Source organism: Vombatus ursinus, unplaced genomic scaffold (assembly GCF_900497805.2).
Source record: "Vombatus ursinus unplaced genomic scaffold, bare-nosed wombat genome assembly UNPS02000749.1, whole genome shotgun sequence".
Classification (NCBI taxonomy): Eukaryota; Metazoa; Chordata; class Mammalia; order Diprotodontia; family Vombatidae; genus Vombatus; species Vombatus ursinus.
In genome coordinates, this window is record NW_020940527.1 from 28204210 (window position 1) to 28228207 (window position 23998).

At 39.6% G+C, this 23998-nt stretch overlaps 1 protein-coding gene across 4 annotated transcripts in view; it reads left to right on the plus strand.

Annotated features, from left to right (window-relative positions):
- The window catches only part of SORBS1 (sorbin and SH3 domain containing 1), a 302200-nt gene that overhangs the window by 224296 nt on the left and 53906 nt on the right, over window positions 1-23998 (plus strand). For all 4 annotated transcript variants that reach the window (XM_027859816.1, XM_027859821.1, XM_027859828.1 and 1 more), the window contains 3 exons: window positions 5285-5332; window positions 5450-5579; window positions 14849-14963. In XM_027859816.1, coding sequence (XP_027715617.1) covers window positions 5285-5332; window positions 5450-5579; window positions 14849-14963 — 293 coding nt within the window. The remainder of the gene's footprint in view (window positions 1-5284; window positions 5333-5449; window positions 5580-14848; window positions 14964-23998) is intronic.

Below are 23998 nucleotides of genomic sequence, written 5' to 3' on the forward strand. Positions count from 1 at the left end.
CCTTGCCAAGAAAACCCCAAATGGGGTTGTGAAGAGTTGGACACGACTGAAACAACTGAACAATAAGTGGTACATTGGACAGATTTCATAGGCAACTGGGTTTAAATTCTGGTTCTTAGTGTCTGTGTGAATTTAGTCAAGGTATCCCTTATGCCTCAGTTTTCTCATTTGTAAAATGAGGTTGGACTAACTCATCTCTAAATTAGGCACCATCCAAATCTAAAATAATCTCATTACTGAATAAGCATTTATTACCTCTTAGCAAGCAGCATTTTTGTCAGTGGAATGCACCTGTTTTGCTGTGAAAGTCAATGTAAAAGAAGATTGCTTAATAAAAACATGAAGACTTGGGATCAGAAAGACTTAGGTTTAAATTCCACCTTGGATTTTTACTAGCTTTGTGTTCATGGGCCAGTCACAATTTAGCTTCCCTAAACTTCAGTCGCCTCAGTTTCCTTATCTATAAAATGGGAATCATAATACACCTACCTCACAAGGTAGGGGTGTGTGTATGTGTGTATGTGTGTGTGTGTGTGTGTTTGTTTTGTGAGGCTCAAGTGAGGTAATATATATAAGGCATATTTGGGGGAAACTTTACCAGTGGGTTTATTTTATTTTATTTTTTTAATATGGAGAATTCTGAAAGGTAACTTCCTTGACCAATGCAGATAGGCACCTACTCTACTGAGATGTTAAATGACTTGTTTCGAGTCAGTCAGCCCTCTACTCCATTGCTCCCTGCTGCCTGTCCTAAAGCACTTTGAAGGCCTTTAAAGAGCTACATAAATGTGAGCTATTATTATTATACTATAATAATAACATCATAATATAGTGTAATGTTATAACAAATTATTAGTATAATAATTTTACTATAACTAATTTATTCCATTATATGAGGCCTGTATTTGCATCTCTAAATGGCTTCCCTTGAGATATTATTAATAGCCAGCATTAATTTAACGCTCTAAGGATTACAAAGTGCTTGACAGATATCATCCCATTTGATCTCTACTACGACCTATCGACACAGGTGCTATTACTATCTCCATTTTACAGATAAGGAAACTGAGGCTGAGGGAGCAACTTACCCAAGGCCACCCAGCTTGTTAAGTTGTAGTTAGGATTTGAACCCAAGTCTTTCTGATTCCCAGTCCAGCACTCTTATCTCCCGTGCTATCTCCCCACATGTGAACAACTAAATTATTCAAAAACAACAAAGCTAAATCAGTGACTTTGGGAGCATCAGAAGACATTATGAACTTCTATGAATGACTGGCCCAGCAAGTGATTAGAAAAGATCTTTAATATCATTTCCATGCTTCAGAACTGTGATATCTTTCATTTGGGCACATCCACCAATATCAAGCCTGACTCCTTTAAAGTCAGGACCAGAAGTGATTCGTCCCCTGGTGGTCGGCATGAAGATGAGCCCCTCTAAACTTGGTTGTCACGTTTATAGCCCCAAGGCCCACGTTCAGGACCATAGACTTTTAGGAAATAGAGCTGGAGAGAACCTTTGAGATCATTCCATTGATGAAGAAACTGAGTCCTAAAGAGACTGAGTCACTGACCAGTATTCTGTCCACCTGAAAGTTGGTTAAAGAGACAACAAGGTAGGGGATAAGTAAGTTCATATTGTTTTATTCCCTTAAGTTAGCAGCATGTAACATGTTAACGTGGAGGCAGAGCTTTAACTCTGACCGAATCAAGCAATTTTAGCAGGACATTTAAACCCTGACTCAGGATGTTTGTTAATTGATAGGCAAATGTCAGATCCAGGATATCTGTGCTTCCTTTTCCACCATAGGATATCAAGATAAGAAAAGTCCCATTATTCAAGGTAGTGTCTGGGTTAAAGGCCTTAGTGCTTGCAGACAGAAGAATGTTCTTGGTCAGTTTTAGCTCCTGACACAGGAAGAAGGGGCATTATCACTTCACTCAGGAAGAAAAGATTAATTCAGATTTTTGGCCCTTATTGGGACTCAATTGACCTTAAATGATTATCAATTCAAACCCAGGTTCTCTAACTCCAAATCTAGCAAAGCACCCTTTCCACTGAATTACCCACTCATTCATTCATTCATTCATTCATTCATTCATTCATTCACTAAAACTTTTCTCATCCTTCAAGAATGTAGTCACTTTCAAAACATAATGAGAGCTCAAGGTAGGATGCTAAATGGAAGGTATGCTGTCAATTTAACATTTTAAGAGTATTGTTCCTACCCTGTTATCTATTAGTCAAGGCAATCCCATGTTCATTGTCATTCCTCATCCAGTCCCTGGTCTCTTATGGGAGCCTAGCTGAATGAGCTGTGACCTAGAGAGTTTGTTTATGTGGTTTTGTGTTGTTTCTTCTTCCCAACATCTCCTTCCACCCCATTTTTTCCCCTGCCTAACACCAGGGGTATAACTATAGGGAATGAAGGCAATATGGGGCCACCTGAGATTTCTGCTAATTACAAGGTTGTCTCATAATGAAGTGGGTTAGAAAATCCTTCTCTTCTGTTCCTAGATAGGAAGTGCACCTTGATGCATTATTGGTGATTGATTTTGCCCAGGAATATCCAGATTTGAATTAAAAATTCCCTTTGTCAGCTCTGCGGGATTTCTAAGAATAGATCTTCTATTTGCCTGGTGGACTATTGGGCATATGCTGGGCAAGATCTGGGCCTTCTACCCGCAAACTACAGAAAATGCTGCCCAGAGGAGGTGCTGAGCTGTTCAGAACTTTGCCACCTTTACCCTCCTAACAAAAAGTCCCTTAGGAGCTCTTAGCAAAGGAAGCGGAAGGGGCTTAGTCTGTTCTGGACAGAGGTGAGAGTTGGGATCTTTCTCCTACTTTCACTGGAGCAGCAGGAGGAGGGAGGACAGAGGACAAGGGATGGTGAGTCTCTCTCTTCCTTACCCTTTTGGGGCTTCATTCAATGGTCTTTTTACTCATGTTCATCCCCTCTTATTCCTTTATGGGAAAAAAAATCCCTCCCCATCTCTGAATCCCTGGCCCTCGACTTTTGCTATCCTCTAAAGTCTGCCATTCCTAAGAATCCTCCTGTTTTCAGTCCAATCTCTTTGCCTCAAAGTGTGTGATTAGATAATTCTCACAATCTCCCTGGCCCTCTAAAACCTCCTATTCCCCTCTGGGTCTCCTTCCTACCTTCTCCCCCTGGGTCACACTGTCTCTGTCCCTACATGTATCTGTTTCTATTTTCCTAACACTGTGTGTATGTGTGTGTGTGTGTGTGTGTGTGTGTGTGTGTGTGTGTGTCCCAAAGTCTTAGCCTTTGTTTCTCTCTCCCTGCCCTTTCTTCTCCTGGTCTATACTGTAGGTGGTGGTGGTGACATTAGAACCTTAGGGAAAAAAAATTAGGAAAATGCCATTGTTGCAACAGTAAAAAAAAAAAATTATTTTAATAAATTTGAAGGCTCAAGATAAATGTAATCATTATATGCATAATCATTTTTACTGATGCTGGGAGTGATTATGCAAATGCATTCTCTTGACACGTACCCCATTCCTCATTTCTGATAGTTTCATGCTTTTTATGGGCCACTCATTCCTAATCCTGTCTTTGTAATAGCCTTGTAGCAGCTCTGGTTATTCCAAAGAGACTCATAAAATCCTCAATAAATAAGTAATGTTTTTATGGCACTTTAATTAGAAAAATAAATATATATCCTTATAGCTTTCTTAAGAAGAGTAGTTGAGCCCACATCAAATGAGAGCAGAATTTGAGGCTGTAACCCCATAAAAGCTGAAGAATCGCTAGTGTAGACAGTCGCTAGTATAGACAGTGGAACCAAACAAGCACCAGGCATTAGCTCTTTTGGTAAATCGTTGGCATAAGAAATTCCGCTTGAGGCTGGTATTTGATGTTTCATAATTGGAAGTGTGGTACTGTGGATAGAAAGCTGGACTTGGGGTGACAAAAGGCTTGGGTTCAAATCCTGCTTCTGATACTTACTAAGCTGTGTGACCCTGGGCAAGTTATTCAACCTGTCTAAGCCTCAGGTAACTCCTTAGAATTTATCTATTTATACAATGAGGGCAACTAGGTGGCATAGTAGATAACTTAGAGTCAGAAAGACTCATCTTCCTGAGTTCAAATCTGGCCTCAGACACTTACTAACTGGGTGACCCTGGGCAAGTCACTTAACCCTGTTTGCCTCAGTTCCTCATTTGTAAAATGAGAAGGAAATGGCAAACCATTCCAGTATCTTTGCCAAGAAAACCCCAAATGAGAGTTGGATACAACTAAAACAACTAAACAGAACTGTTTCCTATTTGTCTTGGTAGAGTGAGTTCCCACACAGGGAGTTCCCTCATGCTAATGGGATTATGTATTTTTCATTCATTTGTATACTTGTACTGAGGGGAAATAATGGAGAATTTCTATTTGAGCTGAGTCTTGGAGGAGTGGGATTTTGATGACAGTTGTCAGGGAAGAGAGGAGGCTTATGGGCGTTTTTAGACATAAGAATGGAATGCATTTCAGACAGGAATTCTATTCATGCTTAGGTTGGGCGTTTTCCTTATACCAACACTTTTGTGAAGTATCAGTGCATTTAGCGGGATGTAAAGCTTACAAATGCCACATCCCATTGGACTAGATCTAGCTCAAAAAATGCCAATAGGTTTTAATTATTTCCCCTGATTGCCCAGTTTTCCACTCAACTTTTCTCTAATATTGGCTCAGAAGCACATTAGCCAGAAGGGTAGCAAGAGCCATGAACTGGTACCTGGGGCGTTATGAAATCAGCCTGGGGTGGAACCAGAATCCCGTGGGCACATTGGGGCAGGTAGAAGACCACACTGAGGTCATGCTCAGGGTCACACAGGGAAAGGAAGGGAAAAAAAAAAGAGCAAAGGAAAAGTGGGTAGGGAGACCTCTTGAGTCTTTGACCTCCCTGGCTTCCCATTACTTGACCCTGGAATTGTAGCCAGGCCAGGGAGCTTGGCTTGACTGAATCAGAGGAAAGGCTCTCACCATTCATCCTTCAGGTATTGGTTACGGTCTCCCCTTAGCTTATGCCACGGGCATCTCTCTAGCCTCCAGAGTGGGGTTTTGGGGGAGTGATGTTCTAGTCTCGTGTGTCTACACTACAAACATCTCACCTGTTCCTGTAGTGAAGCTTTTGATGTTAAACCCCTTTCCTTTTGCTTTGGTTTTTCTGGCATGTCAGGATGCAATGGGGAGCAAGCGGAATTTTTTGTTTTTTAAACCAGATAGATTCTTTTACCTTACTAGCTTTTAACCTAGATACGCTTTGTTTTGTTTGCCAGATGATGATTCAGAACTCTACTCCCCTCGATACTCATATTCTGAAGACTGTAAGTGACCTGGAATTACTTAGTGGAGGGTGGGGGAAGTCTATCCTCCTTGCTCAGATTTGCTGGGGGACCTAAGAGACATACTGAATCTTGTCATCCTTTCCTTTCCCCCCATAGCAAGAAGCCCCTTTTCGGTGCCTCGTTCAAAAAGTGAGATGGAGTACATCGATGCAGAGAAAGTGGTCAAGAGGTCTGCCACGCTGCCCCTACCCTCCCGCTCTACGTCTTTGAAATCGAGCCCGGAAAGGTATTTCTTCATTATTTTACTCATCATTCACATCATCATTGCCATTATCATCATCAAATGCTTATTGAAAGTCTGTTGCATGCCAGGCACTGGTCAGACAGGAAGACTTACTGGGCATTTCTGGTGGAAAGGCCTTCTTATGTTTTTGCAAGCCTCTTGCCAGATCCATGCCAGCTTCTTGAGTCTAAGACATTAGGGTGGAATGCAGCTATAAAGAAATCATCAACCCTCTCTTTCCAAGTTCCAGAGTGCTGACATGCTCTGGCAGTATGGCAATAAAAGATTTTGTAATTTTGTGACAGGGAAGTATGAGACAGACTGACTCAACCCCCTGTCCCACTGATGCCTCCAGGTCACGATGTGACAATACCCCATAAGCATCCCTTTCCCCTTTTCACAAAGAAAGTCTTAGCTGCAAGGTTGAATGCATTTCAATATTTAGTTCATGGACTAGAAGGGCTGAGGGCCCAGACTGGATTTGAATTTTTAAAGGAAATGGCACCCTTAGCAAAAACCTTGGTTTTTGTTCTAATGCCGATGTCAGACAACTGTTCATTTATGGACTCACTTTTTCTGTGTCATATCCTGCACCATGTTTTTGGACATTTTCAGTCCTGAACATACCTGTGAACATGCTGAAATATATGAGAGTTGGGGTAGGGTTTCCTCCATCTCACAGTCCAAGTACTTGACCATTTCCAAACTCTCCCAACCACAAAAACACAATCTCTCCCTCCTTCTCCATCTCTGTCTCTGTCTCTCCTCTCTCTTTTTTCTCTCTCTTTCTCTCTCCCACTCTGTCTCTTTGTCTCTCTGTCTCTCTTTCTGTCTCTCCCTCTCTTTCCCTCTCTCTCCCTCTCTGTGTCTCTTTCTTTCCCTTTCCCCTTCTCTCTCTTTCTCCCTCTGTCTCTTTCTGTCTCTCCCTCTCTCTGTCTCTTTGTCTCTATCTCTGTCTCTCTCTCTCTCTGTCTGTCTCTCTCTGCCTCTACCTCTCTCTCCTTTTCTCTCTCTCTCTCTCTTTCCCTCTCTCTCCCTCTCCCTTTGTGTCTCTCCCTCCCCCCCTCTCTCCCTCTCTCTCCCTCTCCCTTTGTGTCTCTCCCTCTCCCCCTCTCTCCTTCTTTGTCTCTGTCTCTGTCTGTCTCTCCTTGCCCCCCTTCAAGAATCTCATAATCTTTCACATAGACACAAACAGGAAGGAAATTCCCAGATGCTGTCAAAGACACAGCTATTTCTGACCTTGTGCCATAGGATCATCACCTTGGCAATGACTCAGTCCTTTGGTGTACCCTTTGACTAAGATCTTAGGCAGCTTTCAGCACAGCCCAGTGAACAAAGGTTCCCCAGAAACACACATAGCATTAAGGAACACAAACATAGATACACAGAGAAAATCTCGCAGCCAATGATACCCCAGATACCCCAGAATGGCATCATTTAGCGACCTTCCATGGCTCTCATGCTCTCTTCTTCCTAGTGAGACATTTAGACATTAGACATGCTGTAAGGGGTGGTTTCAGGAGCCCCAGGACAGAGACCTGGGGGTATCCCTGTCTACCTTTTTGCCCATGTGCTGCTTTTATCCTCAACTCAAGAAGAGGAGAAAGGATGATACCTTCCTTAGGGCTGGCAACATCAGCTGCTGCCTTCCTGCTCTTCCAGCTCAATTGCCCTGAGTTCATGATTTTGATAACACACTTCCCCTTAAAGACATTCATTCTTTGAGAGCAAAGTGACTTCAGTGTCACCCATTAGGAGACTCTACTTGCTCTATTTATGGGCAGTTGAAGTTTTTAGCTTTCTCACAGAATAGAGTATGAGCCATATGCTTTGGTCTGGCATCCATGGACACCAGGTTTCTTTTCCAAAATTTAAAAAAAATGCTTCTTTATGCATCTAAACCCTGAACCTATACAAAGAAATGAAAGAGCTAGTTAAATAATACTGAAGGATGAAGTAGAAGCCCCCATAGCTTATTTTAGCTGAGACTATTCCTATTTTTTCTTGGAAGAAGTTCTATTAGGCCTGCTTTCCTTTAGCCCAGAGATTATGATCATAAAGTCTCATCCCATTTCCTCTTGGCCTCGCACTGTACCCAGAATACCTCATAGCATGGTAGGTAGGAAGGCAGTGTTACTTTGTAGTGACCACCATGCTTTCCCCCACCTCCAGCCCCTTAATAAGGCCATAGATAAATGAAGACTTGGCAACCACATAGGAAGTATTTCCAACTCGGGATCTAGAGGATTCTTTTCGCTCTTCTCTATCCAACATTTAAGGAGAGCTGTGTTTCCTGACTCAAGCTCTTCCTTCTTTGTGTCTTCTCTATTGACATGTTTTGCATGGAGGTAGCCTAGGATTCCCCTACACTATGTTTTTACCCCTGGTGGAGCCCAGATTCTGTGGTGAGGACACTGTTGTACTGTCTATGTGACAAGCACATTTACCTGCAGAGAACTAAAACCACTGAGGTCTAATAGAAAGAACACCAACCTGGGAGTCATAGAAAGGACCATGTGGAGGGGACATTGACCCAAAATTATAGGATCGTGGAAATAGACCTAGAAGGGACCATTGGGCTCCCCACCTCCATATTATTCCAATACTCTTATTATAAAGATAAGGAAACTGAGACCCAAAATTTCAGTGACTTGCCCAGGCCACACATTTAAAATAAGATTTGAGCTTGGATCTTTTAACTCCAAGTTCACTTCTTTCTATTTTACCTTAGTGCCTCCTCTAACATGGGTTCAAATCCTACTTTTGCCACTTGAAAGCTGTATGATGTTGGGCAAATCCCTGTAAAGTAAGGGAGCTGGATTTTATTTCCAAGGCCCTTCTAATTTTAACGTCTTGTGATTTTGAGAGGCAACATGGCATAATGGACAGGGCACTGGACATGGAGTCAGGAAGACCTAGATTTGAATCCTGCCTCAGATCATTACTAGCTCTGTGGCCCTGAACAAATCACTTAATTTCTCTTGGCCTCACTTTCCTCATCTCTAAAATGAGAGGGTGAGTCCAACCCTCTCAGATCCTTTCCAACCTAAGTCTATGATCCTATGATTCATTCTTTATGCCATCCATGGCCCAACTATGAAGTTCAAAATATGCCCATAGATAGCATGTTTCCTAGAGGTTATAACATCTCCTTGAGACCCATTCGTTTGGAGAAGTTGTCACTCTGAATTATCCTTGATCTAGAAGGACGTGAGACCCAAGAGCTTTTCATATCATGCCACTCCCACTCCAGGAGATCACTGCTTCTGAATGATCATCACATGAAAGACTTAGGTCTTAATCTAGCAAGATACTTTACCACAACCTGCCACAGTCAAGTTTACCAGCCTTGTGAGAACACCTCATCCTAGAGCAATGACAAAAAACATTACATTGGGTGCTTGGGTCTTCATCTGTGTTTTTAAGTAGATTACATAATTCAATCTGGGTATCTGTCTTAGACCTCACCCCAGACCTTTCACATAAAGGCCCTCAAACCATTGGGAAGGATGTAGAAGACCAATCTCCTAAATCCATGAGACATTTAACTCCTGTTGTTATACAGTGTCCAAAAAGAACAGAGATCTGAGGGCTAATCCTGAAACTAAGGAGCAGAATACAGAGCTGTCTAGGAAGAAAACCAAGATGGTCATCCATGAACCATCCATGATGGTTCACTTCCATAGACCCAGAAGATATCTACAGTTTCCCCTTGTGTAATGCAATATTTTCTGCTCCAGTCATTTAAGAGAGAGGCAGTGTGATACAATGGGCAGGGAGCTGCCCTAGAAGCTGGGAAAACCTGGATTTAAGCTCTTCTTCTGACACATACTGGCAGTCTGACCATGGGCAAACCTCTTTGGACTCTAGGCAACTTTCTAAGACTATAAATTGGAGAGAAGGTGCAACCTGCTTTGGTAGAGAGAGTTTCCTCACCTGGGACTTCCATAAAGCAATCACATCACATCTAGTCCCTATCCCTTTTCATTCAAGATCCCAGACAAATTCAAATCTGTTCTCTGAGGCTGCTGGTTATTTCTATTAATATCTGAACACAGGGCATCAGGATTTAATATCCTTCCATATAATTTGCTGAGTAGTGCTTTGAAGGTCTTTTGTAGAAAAAATTCCAGTCTAGTGATTGGCAATTAAATTATTAGTATTGTTTTTCAGTAAAGTGTCAAGTGCTCTAATATGATGTCAGTTAAGTGCCAGGTAGGTCCTGTGGCAGTAAAGGATGAAACCTAGTGACATAACAGGCCTTCTTACTTTCCAATGGCATTGTTTGTACCTGATACTAAGCTGCTGTTCTTGTAACTTTGAAGAAACTGGGGAGGCAGAAGAGAATGTAGGGAGAATTGAAAACACTTATTTAAAAAAAAAATGCTTTTCAATGGGAGAAACAGCACCACCACCATTCTCATTATTCTCATCATCAACAGTGAACATTTATTGAGCACCTACTACTTTCAGCTTAGCTTTAAGGTCGATGGAATGATTTTGAATGCCTCTACTTGCTACAGGGAAATTTATCAAGAGAAAAGAAGGCATCAGTTCAGACTTCCTTGGACTGCTTTTTTAAGAGACCTGGGCCATCTAAATCATCCCCCCAAAGCCCTTCTAAATCCCAAGAAGGCAAGCAAAATTATTGTTAATTAAATGTTTAATCAATGTTTAATAGCTAGCATATTCATTTTGAGCCAAATTTATGATATAGCTAAGTTGTACTTTTTTAAGCTACTGTATTCATAGTATACTGGGGGCCCCTGTATGATCCACATGTACAATCCATTTTATAGGACTTAGCTCACACTTCTATTTTAAATGATTCTGGATATTTGTAATTATTGTTTACTTGCTTTTATTACCTATCATTGGTCATGTCTGTAATTTACTTGATTCCAAGTCCTTCCTTGGTCAGAATATGACGCCTAATTATTATTCTTTTAAAAAACATCATTCTCTTTATAATGCAATTTCTCGGAACACATTCTTTGTTTCTATGGCCCCAGAGTCTTCCTGGGATGTCTTGCTCTGTCAACATGACTGATGAATGACAAATGCCCATAAATTTTGCCATAACTAAACAATGGACTGGTGAAGGGCAAATCACAGGCCCCACTACAAATCCAATCCTTTCTTAGTTCTTCTGTTTTACTCCAGTCTGAAAAAGGTACAATCCACTCCAACTCAGGAAATTGAATTTAAAGGAACCATATTAGATAGACTCTATAGGCTTTTGAAATTTTCTTCCATGAGGCAAAACCTGAGCCCTAGCCTCGTTTGTCTCAGCCCTAGCCTATAGGCTCGTCAGGTCATAGATTTAGAAGTGGAATGTTTTTTAGAGATCACCCAGTCTAACCTCCTCATTTTATAGATGAAAAAACTGAGGTCCAGAGAGGGAGGTAGCTCAAAAGTCAGACCATTGGTGCAGGTCCCTACTATGTGAGTTCTGAATCTACTGCTTTGGGTAAAGGGAGAATTAAGAAATGTCCCCACAGTCCTTCACACCACATGTTTGACCTCAGGTTTAGGGTTTGATATAAGGAAGAATTTCCTAAAAATCAGAACCGTCAGATAGTAGAATTGGCTGCTTCAAGAAATAGTAGTTTTTCCCCGCCTTGGAGGTCTTGAGACAGAGACTAAAGGACAGGAGAATTCCTTTTCAGGTAAGGGCTGACCTAGATGGCCACTGAGGATCCCCCGAACTCTGAACTTCTGAGACTTTGTGAATTCTCAGTTTACCCAGTTCCTTCCAGCCATATAGCTCCTTCATCCAGTGTTAAGCTGGTTATCTCATCCACTGAATACCCCAAATATACTTCCCTTTCCAGGAAGGGAAAGTGATATACAAATCACACCTTTATTTTGAGTGTGAAAGAATGAAGCACTATATCCTGCCCAACCAAAAGCAGAACAAGCTTTTCTGCATCTGTACACCACAATGCTCTATCTTATGCTATCCCTTCCCCTGAAAAGTCTGCTGCTTACCTCTCCACCTTTATGAATCTTAACCATCTTTTAAGGACTGATTCTTTAAGGGTAGGGACTATGCTGTAGTGGATAAAGTGTTGGATTTAAAATCAAAAAGACCTAGGTCTGAATCTCGCCGCAGACACTAGCTGTATTACCTTAGGCAAATATTTACCTCATTGGGCCTTAGTTTCCTCTTCTGTAAAATAAAAGATTTGGACTCAGTGACCTTTAAGGTCCCATCCAACTCTCAATCTATCATCCTATGGTCTTATACTTCTTAGTGTCTTCTGTGGTGTCTGCGTTGAGTACCTTGTATATGCTGAACCCTCAATAAATGTTTGCTAAAAGACAGTTCTGAGATTTCTCCAAATTCCATAATAGAAGGGAGATCATTTCTAATGACTTGTGTGACCACAGACAGAGGGTGCATCTCAGGTGAGAAACACTTCCAGTTGGATGTCCCACCACTACCTCAAACTCATTATGTCTAAAGCTAATCTTTCTCCACAAACCAGTTTTTCCTGACTTATTTCTGTATTGGGCACCCCCATTCTTCCAGTCACCCAAGCTCGAAACCTCAGAATGATTTGTGGCTCCTTCTTCCCGCTTTGTGCCTCACAATACATCAGTAAACCGGGTCAGCTCTGCCTTTGCAATCCATCGCTGCCTTCCTAACCCTACTTTCCCCCAGTCAAGGCTTACCTCTTGCCTGGAGTGCTTTGATAGTCATCTGGCTAGCTTTCCCGTCTCCAGACCCTTCTCCCTCCTCAGCCCATCACCATCCCCTCCCCTGATAAAATCCCACCCATCTTTCAAGGTACATGTCGAATGCCATCTCTTCTAGCTGCCTTCCCTGGTCACTGCAGTTGACCTTCTCTTCCTCCCATCAGCAACTCCTGATTTGACTCCTCAGGTGGACCAGATCGCAGCCTGCCTTGTCATATAGTATTTAGGTATAGTTATTTAGGTTTATCCACCTGCAAATTTGTTGAGGGCAGAGACCGTGTCACGTACATCTTTGTTTACCACATTATACCTAACACTGTGCCTTTCACTGCGCACACATGCTACACAATGCACAATGAAGTAGATACTTCATTGATACGCATTGACTAAAGGATATTTTAAAAGCTAGTCTATTCCCTTCTCAAAATCAGCCTCTTTTCTCGTCTATAAAATGGGTATAATAATACTCACACTACTGGCCTCATGGGGTTGTGAAGAAAGAGCTATATAAAACATTGTAGAAACACAAGCAATGGCACATATATTTTACATGTCTTCATACATTTTTTGTTTTGTGTCTAGATAGATGTGTGATTTTATCAGTTCAGGGAATATATATTACATATGAGAGGCAGTATGGTATAGTGGGTAATGAGCCTGGAAGTCTGGAAGACCAGAGTTCAAGGCTTGTCTCTGATTCGTGCTGTCTGTATGGTTCCGGGAGTCATAAGCTCTCAGTGCTACTTGCAGCTCTCTATCAGTTGAAGAGCAGGTACCAGTGCACACTAGTGTAGAGAGTTTCCTATATCAATGAATTCTCTGATCTGGTCTTAAAATACCTATATTCAAATAGAGACAAGTACACACACATCTATATCTGTAAAGAAATAATATATTTTACATATTGATATAAATCTACATATATAGATCTGTCATATATGTAGACATTGTTTATCTACATATATAGGTATACAGTCATATAGCACACAGTTATGATTTATGTATGTTTGTGATGGCATTGATAATTGATCACTCATTAGGAACACAGGGTAAGTGCAAACACATCTTCTTTTGCCCATATCCCTATGGAACACAAACTATTTCTCGGCATTCATTCCTTTAATATTTTTAATGGCACCTACTGTATGCAAGGCTCCCTGCTAGGCACTTTGGGGAATGCTTAGCCTTTAGTTATGCTCTGATTCCTTTGTTCCTTCTCTTTTTTTTTTTGGCTAGGCAATGGGGTTAAGTGACTTTCCCAGGGTCACACAGCTAGTAAGTGTTATGTGTCTGAGGCCGGATTTGAACTCAGGTCCTCCTGAATCCAGGGCCGGTACTCTATCCACTGCGCCACCTTGTTCCCTCTCTTTCAAGGAGCTTAAAATCCCATCTGGGAGATTCAGATGCAGAATCACAGAATCTCACAGTGAGAGGGCTCTGAAAAGCTAGCTGTGTACCAAGAATCCCCTTGATGATGATACAGCCTGCAGTCAGGAAGACTGGAGTTCAGACCATACTCAGACACTCACTAGCCGTGTGGCCTCGAGCAGGTTACTTCACCCCTGTTTACCTCAGTTTCCTCATCTGTAAAATGAGGATAATAATAGCACCTACCTCCCAGGGTTGTTGTGACAACCAATTGAGATCCTATTTGTAAACCACTTTGCAAATAATAAGTGCTAGCTCTGACCAGCTATTATTATTATTGTCCCTGACAAGTGGTCACCCTGCCTTTGCTTGAAGACTTCTGTCTAATGAGGGAGGATCCACTATCCTCAGGCAACTCGTTCTACTTTTAGGCAGTGCTAATTGTCAGAAAGTCATTACTCCTGTTGAGCCACAATAATCCTCTCTGAAGCTTCTATTCATTGCTTTGTTCTCTGCCAGTGGGGCCAAGCAGAGCAAATCCCTTCTTCACATGGGTTAAAGCCAAAATTCACTGGGAGTGTATTCAACACTATGAGAGAGGTCCAGATGGAGGGTGATGGGAGCTCCACGTTTATGGCTGATTAACCGGGGAAAACTGCATGGAGGAGGTAGCATTGTAGCTAGGCCTTGAAGGACAGGCAGATTTTCAATGGGGAAGGGGATCCTAGCTGGAGGGAGGGGCCTTCAGAATGGGTCTGGAGTGCTAGAGGTGAGGGAGCGTGGGGTGAACAAGACCATTTTAATGTTTTTTTCTCCTGCCTCACTTAAAATTTTACCTTCACAAGAGTGGCAAAAACATACTATAAAACTGTAAATTTGTTGATAGAAGAAAAAACACAACTAGATTATTCTTTCTGAAATAAGTTTCTTCATTCAGATGGAAAATTATTCAGTTAAACAAAAATTAGCCACAGGCAGACTACCATATTGGTCCAAATATAACCCATCCTTTTTTCTCCAATTGGACTTGTATGAGATCAGAGCAGTAGACTATAATCTGTTGGTTTTCAGTTCCTATCTAATTATACACACATATTTCTTTCAAAGCAATCTTATTTTAGAGATGCAGCCTGCCTATGTGTTACATCCAAAAGAGATGCCATTTGCCTTGATAATGAATCGAATTGATTTTCCTTCCACAGGAATGACTGGGAGCCCCCGGATAAGAAAGTGGACACTAGAAAATACCGTGCAGAACCTAAAAGCATTTATGAATATCAGCCGGGCAAGTCCTCAGTTCTGACAAATGAAAAGATGGTAATTAGTCCACCTTATCATTCTATTGCCTCCTTTTTCCTGATTTCTTGGATTTGAATGCATTGCAAAGCTGATTTATATTTTTCTGCTTGTGATGGAATTGCTTTATGCGGTAGAATATTAAGTATTTTTGCATTAATTTCACCTTTCCAGGATTCATGAGTAATTCTTGAAACTGTCTCCTGCTTTTAAAGAATCTTTTTTATTTTGGGGTGGGGAGAGGCAGGGTGTATTATTGTTCTCCCTAATGCATGAATTTACTAATTCTAATTTTTAAGAAAATGCTAATTTACTAGCTGTCTTTGTTGGTGTCATCGTTTTTTAATCCTTAGTTAATTCATTAGATTTTCATTCTGGCCTCTTTAAATAGTTTAAAAAGTATGGCTCCTTGTTTTTAATCATGTTATCTATTTCACAGAGAGTTACTAGTGAGTTAGAAATTCAGTATTTAAAATGATGGTATGGTTAAGAAAATACCTCAAGGATGATTTTTAAATGCTACTTCTCTATGAAGCTGTCCCTGCTTTGATGTGGTTGGGGTGGGGGAAATGGGGGAATGTAAATTCAGTGTTCTTCAGGCATCATGGCTTCTCTATATAATTTCACATCTACAAGTAACTAGTGATATAAAAATGGAATGTATAGAAAAAGAGACCACCTTTTCAAACAAAGTCCATTCATTGAGTCTATGAAATATTGAAGAATCTTTGCAAATGGCAAGCAGGCTTGATAAAGACTCTCCCTTTGGTAATCAAACATTAGAAAAAGTTGGTTTGTATATTGAATTGTGTAGATAAAAGAATCCAAAGGGTAGCCAAACACTTGTAGGCCCACCAAACACAGCAGGTGGCCTCCACTGCTGGTTTCCATTGTGGAATTCATGCTGGGAATATGGTTTTAGGGAAACTGACCAGAGCACATATAACACAAACAGACAATAAAAATAGTCTTCTCGCCATACATGTTATTTTCTTGAAATTTTTTCAGTTCATATGTTTTCAAGTAATAGGTGATTTTTCTTTTACTGGAATCATCATGTGAGAAATATAAAAAATATAATGAACAGCTTTGATTATCGCAGAAAATAGTCAACAATTCACCAAGATGATCATAATGGTTAATATTGAGCTTTTAATATGTAAAGTGGTTATTTTAAGCAAAAAGTTCCAGAAGAACAGCTTATATTGCCACTAGTCCTTTCTGTATTTGAGAGTTTTATATCACAATCATATTATTTTTATCAGTAGGACCAGCATGCTTTGGTGCATATGTTCCTTCAAAAATAAATAATACTATCCAGCTATAGTACACTTTAATACCATTCCTGGCCTTCACCGAAGTATTTTAGTAGGGTTAAGTAAGTTTTAAATGGCATTATTTGCTCCCAAATTGTCCTGTCTTTTTCTTGAAGGTTGACCCGTTTTCTGATTTTTTTCCCCCAGTTATTAGTAACTTATGGAATCTCTTTCAGAACTGGGGGAAATAGGGAGGGTTCCTTACGTGTTATTTTCTCAGTGTGCCACAAAATGGCGATACTTGTGCATAATCTATATAGTTGCTCCTTGACCTTGCTGCCTAGGGATTTTGTTAGTGGTATTATAGGGAACCCTAAGAATCAATCAGCATTGTCCTCAACTCTTTTACATGACTGCTGTAGGTTTGCATTTGAGCTCAGTGTGGATCTCCTTGGGAAAGCAGGAGCTCCTGTAAGTTTCTAGCAGCACCTAGTAATGAGGAGTATAGACTAGAAAAAAGAGTCTTTGAGAAAAGTGAGGCCTCAGTGATTGTTCCCTACAAGCTAGCAATGCATTTCAATAGCAGTCAGTCACAGGCATTTATTAAGCACCTACTGTGTGCCAGGCACTATAAGAAAGGTAAAAAAACAGTCCTTGCTCTCAAGGATCTCCAAAGCTAATGGGAGAGACAACGTTATATACTGGATAAATTGAGGGTGATCTTGGAGGGGAGGTACTAAGGTTAAGGAGGACTGGGTAAAGCTTCTTGCAGAAGATGGTATTTTGGCTGAGGCTCAAAGGACAAGACACATTCCCCCAAGTTGAGCACTGACCTTTAAAGGAAGACCATTGGCAAGAGTAGAACATTCTGATTTGAAAGGAGAAATTTCAATCCAAGTCTTAGTTTTTGGAGGGCCATAAATATGCTACCTCTTGTGACATTTTAACCATTCCTATATTTTTGCAATGTTTGATTCTGCTGGGGTTTTGTTTTTGGCAGATCCAAATGCAACATGAATAGAGAAGTTAGGGAGCGAGTTCCTCAAGTGTTCCTTTTGACGTTCATAATCAGAGTTCTGCTATTCATTGGTGATCTTTTTTTTTAATGGGTTGACACATTGTTTATATACATATATAGGATTAAACTTTGCATTCAGAATCCCATAAATCCCTTTGAAGAGATCAGTTTTTCCTTGATAGTCTCAGTGATCATTCCTGCTAAGTATGACATTTTAAATTATTTCTGAATAGACTTCTGTAAGCTATTTGTCTAAAGGCTGGACAGGACAATCTCATGGGGCTGGAGGGTATCCTTGGGTCTGATTCTTCTTCCCATAGGTAGATACACACCTAAACAATCCTAGATTGGTGAGATTTATGACCATCTTAGAAGGCTTTCATAGAAAATCCTCCAGCCTCCCATGATGTGGACTTCTCTCAAGTATAACAATCCTCACTGTCAGGAAGTTCTCCCTTATATCTGATCCAACTCCCTTATGTTGTGACCTAAATCTGCACCTTCCTCTTCCAAACTTGGGAGGTTGGCTGTGGTCAGTCACCATCTTCTTTGTCATGATCCTACATGTGTTTGACATGTGGCAATCCCTCCCCTCAACCCCCCCCCCCAAAAAAGAAATCCTTTACTGAAACTCATTCCTGTGTATTTTTTTCCCCTTCTCTACTATATGGAAGTTATTTTGAATGCTTGTACCTTTCCTCTCCTATACTTGTCACCCACCCTACTTTAGCTTAGCATCATCTTGAAATTTAATGAGATTTGCCCCCTACTCCATCATCCAGTTTCATTGTTAAAATGATAAACTCAGGCTCATGCATAGGCAGCAATACTGACACACAGCCAGGTTTAGACTTAATCTCAGAGGAGATTTGGGGTGTTTATACGAAGAAGTGGTAGCACTTTAGGGACTGTTCCAAGTTGTAGAAAGGATAAGTGTAAACAATATGGAAGATGATGCTTTGTACTGTGGGACCTAACCCCACAGGTAGGCCAGGCAAACATGCAGGAGTTTGGGGCCATTTTGGATTATTTATCTTATACGTAATTTGATCAAAAGCTAAGCTGTAAACCACAAAATGAAATGCAGATGTTACTGCCATATGGGGAGTTTCAGTTAACATTTAGTTTCATGAATTGCTGAAATTTTTTCCCTACTGTGAGAGAGAGGACAGGTTATTATAGCCCTGTATTGACTGACATCTGACTGGTAGGAGAAACCTCAGTAAAAAGGAATTCTTGGGTTGGTTTTGTTAAGATAGTGGGTACCAATACTTGGCATCCTTGTCCTTAAAGAGTTAATGCAGCTTCCAGAAATACCTTCTTTATTCCCAGGGAATGGTTTATAAATAACATTTTGATACGAACAAACTATATAGTAGTACTTCATGAAATGCTATTCCACAATGAATCAGATTTTCCCAGGATTTAAGCTACTCCCTTCTGAACACCTATCTTCTCCTAAGTACTAGGCAAGTATTATTTAAATTTTGGCTTTTTTTTTTTGCTTTACTAAAAAGAAATACTTAAATTAGGTTATTTCAGATGTCTTCTCCCTCGGGACTTCAGAGTCAAGGCCTTAGTTAAATTAGAGGGAATTGCATCTGGCCCCAAAGAAGCCAAACCTTTGGGGTATTTGAGTAAAGGGGCAAAACTTGGCTGATATTACCCATACTGGCTTCAACTGATGGATGCTGTCTCTGTTTTAGTTAAAGGTTAGCTCAAATCCAGATAAACTCCCATTCGAGAAAATATAGTATGTGAAAATCTGAATGTAGAGACTGAAAGAATAATAGTAAAAACTTCTTAAGGATGTGTGTGACATGTGTTGTGTATGAAAAGGAGTCAGCCAGAGCTATAAAGAGCTTTCAGAGGATGCTCAATAAGCCCATTGGTGTTTGCTAACCGCTGCAAAATAGCTATTAACGAAACTAAAATTAAGAGATGCCACCTCATAACAAAATATAACAAAATACAAGAAACTTGGGATAGAAACAGAGCCATTTCAAAGGGTGAGGCAACTCATATGCAGAGAACCCCAAAGGAATGCAATTTCTATCACAATGTTTTAAATTTTGGTAGAGTATATATGTTTTTTGCTTATTTTCCTTAGTATTCATATTTTATCAGAAAAATTATCATTTCTTTTCTGATTTTGAACTGTCTGTGGATTTTTTTGTATGTGAACTTAATTATACCTTGGGGCCAAAACTTTTTCCATGGGAATGCATCTTCATGGTGATGGTAGGAAACAGGGGAAACATGATTAGAGTTACAGAGATTTACTCCATATACAATTTTTAAGGAACATATTTGTTCCTCAGAACTAAGGCATTTAAATTTTATACAGAGATATAAATGATAAAATAATATTGAGGAAAATTGTCCTCCTATGAGAATTCTATAGGATGAAAAATCTAACCCCTATTACTTTAATATTGCCCAGAAGTGACTCTCCTTTCTATTGCATTGTTATCTGTCCTGTCCAGCTTTTCTTTAACTTTTACTTTTTAAAATTAATTCCTTAAAATGCTTATTAGAATACAAAAGATACTGTCTGCTTCATCCCTTCAACATCTGCTTTGAAATGGGTTCTTGCCACTCGTGTCCTCTGTTCCTACTTGGAAGGTCATTTTTCACTTTACTGTTTATAGGACGTGGTTTCTTGCGTATTCCTGTGCCATTAAAGATGCAGTATGAATGGGTGGGCTTGTGTACAGTGGTACAACCAGACTTATTTCCTATCAAATGAACAAGCCTTGCAGACATCTACCAGAAATTTACCAAACCGTGAAAAAGCATTTGGTGAATGTAGCTGGTTCTTCACTTTAGTTGAAAGGCTCTTTGCAAGACTGAAATAAGGATTTGTTTTTTCAAATTCAATATTATACAAGAATATTACTAGGCTCTGGGTGGGAGGGGGGCCTACCTAGCTATCTAGTGCATTTGCTTTGTGAGTGTGATTTGAGTCACTTTCCTTGACTAGCCTCAGCTCCGCACTTTTTATAAACCTTACACCTTCCCTTTACATCTTCCAACCCATCCTCTCCCCCACTCCTCATTTCTAATAGATATCAACAATAATAGAAAAATGCTAACATTGGACGTAACAGGCACATTTCAACATGGAAAGTACTGCATCTCTAATGGTCCTTTTTCCTATGTAATCTTTGCATAATGGTATCCTTCTCTTTCTTCCATTCGCCTATCACCAACTCCTGTAGACTCGGGATATAAGCCCAGAAGAGATAGATTTAAAGAATGAACCTTGGTATAAATTCTTTTCGGAATTGGAGTTTGGGAGACCGGTAAGTTTTAAGAGCTTCCGTGGACCTAGCCTCCTTTTAAAATGATGCTGTAGGTGCTCATTTGCCCCAAAGTCTTAGATGTACTATTTAAGAACACAGTAAGGGTAGAGCAGCAGCATCTGACATGCCAGGAGAGATCAGTCCATCATTACTGATGTGTGTTAGGCATTCAAGGAGTGAGCATCGGATAGATCTTTCTCCTATCAGGATTTCCCAAAAAGGAATTCCCAAGTCAATGGTGCATAAATATGACCACAAGCACAATTTTAGATACTTTTCCCCCCATTCATTTGGTTGACCACATCCTAGCATCCCTTGGATTTTTCAAGACATTAAATATGGTGAAAAGAGTGGGGACAACTGCTGCTTTATTTTTCTTTAAAGGTTATTTTGGGGTTGGGTTGTTTTGTTTTGGGTTTTTTTAAAGGCATATGAAGTAGTATAAGAGCAGACTGAATAAAGTACTCCATGAATGGGAAGTTTAATGGAACTCATGTAGGCTTTATCCAAGAATGTAACACAGTTGTAGACAAATTTAATGAGATGATGCCCATAAATCAGAGAATGAGATTGGGAATTGGGAATTTCCACAAGTCTATTTTCAGCATGTAAAAAAAGGATTTTTAGTTGTTGCACAGAAGGGATACTAAAAGGAGGTTTCTCTTTCAGTTGGGCTACATAAACCAGAAGCTGAGAATCAAGCTTAAAATATATGTTTCCTTTACTCTTGATGGCTAAAAATTAACTTTAAAATACAAGTCACTTTTGGGAATAAAATGTTTCAGCTACAAAAGAAAATTTGTGGGGCAGGGAATTTAGCCTGAAAAAAAAAATTGAGGGTTTTAATTAGAGTCATGCTGGTAAATGTTTAACAACTGGCCCTGGGGGTGTGGGAGAGGGAATGTGCATAGAGCACACTTTTAAATTTAATTTGCATTATTAATGTTTTCTCCATAAGCCTAGACAATCTCTAAAACAATACATCAAACCCTGATCTGTAGTATTTGCTGATTTCCAAGATGAAAATGCCCACCCTGAAAATTTAACAAGGAGCTGTCCTTGGGGTTCAGTACACCCCTTGCATTAATGAACATTTATATGAAAATTTAATAGTCTACCATTTCAGTTAATTGTGATTTGGGGTAGAATTTTTATTTGTAATCAGGAGCTGATATTTTTATTTTAAAAAATATTAAATCTTACTATGACCTTTATCATTCACTGAGGTTTAAAAAAAAAACTTGTTTGAGTTGACAATGCCTGAAACAGTTTGACTATGCAGGTGTTCTACAAATTACTAGCACCAGTCTGTGAAAACCTGATAAACATCTACCACTCCCAATACCACCTCGGAATAGACCCAAACTATGCTGGAGTGACATCTCCATCTGGTGGCTAACCTGGGGAACTGTATGCCTCAAATCCTCTACTGCCTCCTTCCCTTTCAAGGGGTCTGTGCACATAGAATACTCTCCTCTTTGCCCCTGCCTTTCAATCTAACAACTCAATTAATTCTACCTTCAACAATCTCTTTTTTTATTCATACATATGCTTCCTCTTTACATTCTTCCCTTTGCTTTTGAATCTTGTCTAGTCAGTAAAGGAAAACCTCTTTTTATCTTATTCATTCTTTCCAGTTCATTTTCAAGACAAAAAACAACAAAAAAACCCCCAACCCTTTAATAAAGCTAGTAAGCATAAGAATGATGCTGATAATATACCTGTGACAAGGAAAAGGAATGTTTTGAAATTTTAATTAATTAATGTGATAAAGAGTGAGGGTTATTAACCTTGAAAGTGCTAAGAAATCACCTTCCAAATCTTGACAAAAATTTCTTTATACCCCTTCTTTTGTTATGTAAAGTCACTTTCCTCAAGCAATAGCATTCCAGATAAACTATTTCTTATTCAATTTTATTGCTTTTCCATTTTGATTATTAGCATTAGGATTTTTTTCTATTATTTTAAGAGCAAATACATAGCAGCATTTCAACCATATTATAAGTTAAATAGGATTTTGTAGGCTACCCTGAAAAATGAAACACCAGTTTTACCATTGTTTCTTTGCAAAATTAGGGTCTGAATTCTAAAAAACATAAAAAATAAATTTTTAGGACAGAACTTACTTGAGGCCAGGGGGTGAAGTAAGTAGAGTTCTGGACTTGTATTCAAGAATATCCAACTTCAAATCCTGCCTCAGAAACTTGTGTGAGCCTGGGCAAGTCACATAACCTCTCTTAGCCTCAGTTTCCTCACCTGTAAAATGAGGATAATAATAGCACTGACCTCATAGGTTTATTGTAGGAATTAAGGAGATAATATACGTAAAACACTTTGTAAACCTTAAAAAAGCTTAATAACAACAATAATAATAATAATAATAACAATAGCTAACATATAGGGCAGCTAGGTGGTGCAGGGGATAGAGCACCATGCCTGGAGTCAGGAAAACTCATCTTCCTGAGTTCAAATCCAGCCTCAGACACTTACTAGCTGTGTGACTCTGGGCAAGTCATTTAACCCTGTTTGCCTCAGTTTCCTCATCTATAAAATGAGCTGGAGAAGGAAATGGCAAACCACTGCAATATCTTTGCCAAGAAAACCCCAAATAGCGTCACAAAGAGTTGGACACAACTGAAAACGACTGAACAACAACCAAAACATTTATATGGTACTCTTTAAAATAAGTTTTTATTGATATGTGTTTTAAATCATCATGATTTTCCCCAGTATTATTCCCCCTTCTTCACCCAGAGAGGTAACCTGTATAACAAATAGTATTTTTAAGACCAAAAAAAAAGAAGAAAAAGAAGAAGAAAATCAACACTGTAGATAGATCAATACATTGAAAAAATCTGAAAACATTTATCTTTCGTTTCTGATTTTTTTGTGTGAGGTTCTTCTTTCCATTTTCATTTAGTAATTTTGCATATTGTTTTCTTGGCTCTGCTCACTTCACTCTGCATCAGTTCATATAGATTTTTCCATGCTACTCTGTAATTCATCACGGTCATAATCTCTCACAGCACAATAATATTCTATCACCTTCATGTATAATTTGTTTAGCAATTCCCCATCAAAGAATATCTACTTTGTTATCACAAAAGGTGCTTCTATAAATATTTGGGGGGTTGTATATGTGTATACACTTTAAGGTTTACAAAGTACTTTACAAATATCATCTCCTTTTTATCCTTTTAACAAGCCTAGGATCATTTTATCAAGACTAGCTATCATTATTAATATTTAAAAATATAACCTATTTTTAAATTACAGATTTTCCATCCTCCCATCCCTAATCTTTTTTTATAAGACTAAGAAATGCTCTCCTAAAATGCCACTATTTTTCTCTAGGCTATCTGCAAAAACATTCAGTTTTTCCATTTCTCCCTTCTACAGTACCTACAGTAAGGCAGAAGTAGCCTCCTCCATGTTCACCCATACCCTAGTAAGGATCAGGGAACCATAGATTTTTAA